General features: G+C 29.3%; 1 protein-coding gene across 1 annotated transcript; it reads right to left on the reverse strand.

The window, feature by feature from the left end:
• Positions 1-390: 390 nt before the first annotated feature.
• LOC107455239 (trophoblast glycoprotein) lies at positions 391-2,308 on the reverse strand. Its single transcript, XM_016072742.3, has one exon. The coding sequence runs from the start codon at positions 2,044-2,046 to the stop codon at positions 889-891; it is 1,158 nt and encodes a 385-aa protein (XP_015928228.2). The 5' UTR covers positions 2,047-2,308; the 3' UTR covers positions 391-888.
• Between the last annotated feature and the right edge of the window lie 459 nt (positions 2,309-2,767).

Here is a 2,767-nt window from a genome sequence, read left to right on the forward strand (position 1 = left end):
CAAAACTAACGAATCATATGTCAGCTTTAAATAACAGTTGATTACTTAAATTTGAAAAGTATTTGTCAAATTCTTAAACTATAGTTTGAATGAATAATTTGCGTTAGAAAAAGAAATTACTTAAATTTATCTAAATAAATATATTCATCTACCTTTTTTATAAACTTAATTTTATAACAATCTGAAAATCAATAAAACAAGAGGTTTTTAAAGTTTTCATAAAGTGTCATTTGATTTCTCTAAATCATTATGCTCTATAAAATAGATTAATAGAAGGAAGAAAAATTTATGGAAAATAAAAAAATGTATTAAAGAAAATGTGTTTACTATCCATATAAATATACACAAAAACTCAAAAAAGCAGTTAAAAAATATAAGTAAAATGCACTATTTCACAGCATTACATTTTATTTATAACTTAATTAAAAATTCATTTAATATCCTCGAAATTATCAAATTCTGCTTCGAAGTTATATCAGTAATTGACATTTTATAAATTATCTATAATTTCTATAAATGTCTTCATTATCAGTAATGTTAAATTATTAGCTACCATAATTAGCATTTTTAAATCAACAACTTGATACATTTCTAACAAATAAAAAAGAAGAATTTACATTATTTTTAATAAGTAAACAAACCTAATAAAACAAGCTGAAACTTTTATATGTGTTATTACTAAAATTTTTAAAAAACATTAGTAATAATGTGTAATAAATAAAGCAAAAATAAAATTATTCTTACACTTACTTAGGAAATTCATTGCATGATTAAAGGCAAAATCATTCAAAAATTTTTGTTCAATGTGGCAAAGATTCCACAGCATTAAATGGAATGAGTGTAAAAAGATAAGTATCAAAAATACAAAAATGTTTTTCTCTAAAATATTTAAACATCCATTATGTTTTCTCGTCTTTCTAAAGATACATAACTAAATTTACATTGAAGTGGTCGTATAATTCGTCTTGTATGATTACTTACAACAGGCCAGTTTTTGTATGTAAGTACACTTAAAAGAATAGAAAGGCATATTAATCCAATAATCATAACAACAAACGATGCAGATGAATGATATTCTTTTGGGACTGAAGTAGGATCACATTGCAAGTCCTCCACTGCAATAGCCATAACTGATTGTCCAATATTGCTAGAGGGAAAGCCGTCATAACAATAATAATAATCGTGATGAATTAAATTAAGTGGTGTAGTTTTCATCCATTCATACGTATTCACTAAATTGCAATCACAATTAAAAGGATTAGCAGTTAAATTCAATCTTAAAGATCGTCTCGTTTCCAAACTTTGAAGAGTTTCATCACTAAGTTTGGATATCAAGTTATGCCCGACATCAATAAATTTTAAATGCGTGAGACAACTGAAGCTCAAAGACAAATCTTTCAAACGGTTATTTCCCATATACAGTTCTTCCAAAGTTGGCAAAAAACAGAATTCACCAGGATCAATTCCGGAAATTTCGTTATTTTCCATATTCAAAACACGAAGTTGTTTCAAACTGCTGTTTCCGAAAATCTGTACTAAATTATTCAAATAGTCACCCGCTTTTACCCTTTCTGTAAAAGCATTTTTAAGATGCAACTCTCTTAAATTCACAAAATTGCTAAACATTCTCGGATGATGATCTTTAAACACTATATATAAATCGTTGTCATTTAAGATAAGTTTTGTCACATTGCCCACATTATGAAATGTTCTACCTTTAATTGTCTGGATATGGTTATTTGAAAAATCAATGGTGTGTAGTTTTTTATATAAAGTTTCTTGTCCAAAGATATTGAGGGGTAAATCTTTAACTTCATTCCCGACAAACACAAGTATTTCAGTCATAGGAGGCATTTTTCTCAACATTAATACGTTATCAAATCCAGAATCAGTACAGTTAGTAACAAATTTTCTGTCCAAACCATATTTAACGTAACCACAAGTACAAAGTTCTTTGAATTCAGGAGGACAAGAAGAGATAGAAAAATGGAAGCAAAAAAAGAAAGTAAAGAACTGAAGAATGACTGTAAGCATACCGCAGCACATGTTGAGTCCGGTGACTTCACTCTCCAAAAGTGTCCTTAACACCTGTGTTTACATCCGAAACATCACACATAGGAACCAGGAAATTAGCAGAAAGGGTATTAATCTTACAGTTTCATATTTTCATTAAAGATATCTGAATTCAAGTGTAGAATTTATAGATGAAATAAAGTCACCTCACAATGATACAAATGACTGAATGAAAGCGAGCAAAACTTTCATCCTACAGTGTCGATCAAAATAGCGTTTCTAAAGAAATAATAACGTTGTCCGGTCCGGCCGGGCGAAAATCAAACCTGTTTGGGACTGTGCTGTTAGTGCATTTGCGTACTTTTCGGTTCAATTTTTACCTTAAGGGGGGGGGGGAGAATGAAGGAAGGCGAATTCCATTTTTAAATCTATATGCAAATCAGAATGTAGCAATATAATTTTACAAGGGGAAGGGAAAAAGCTATGCTTTCTATCAATTAATTTATTAAATTTTTTTAAATTCAATTTATCAAAATAATTAATTTATTTTTCTTTATAAAATTTTAAAAATGTATCCAGGTGCACCCTGAAGAAACTTCAATTTTTTTCCTATTTGAATGCACCAGTTCCCAACTAAGGGGTCTGTACCCCCTCGGGTTTATTAAGCTGATTATCACTGATTGCACCATGGCGTGGAAATCAGCTTACTAATGGCGTGGAAATCAGCTAATGAATTTCTGTCTCGTTTTCATCA

The sequence above is a fragment of the Parasteatoda tepidariorum genome, chromosome 11, assembly GCF_982258835.1.
Source record: "Parasteatoda tepidariorum strain Cologne lab strain chromosome 11, Ptep-v5.0, whole genome shotgun sequence".
Lineage (NCBI taxonomy): Eukaryota > Metazoa > Arthropoda > Arachnida > Araneae > Theridiidae > Parasteatoda > Parasteatoda tepidariorum.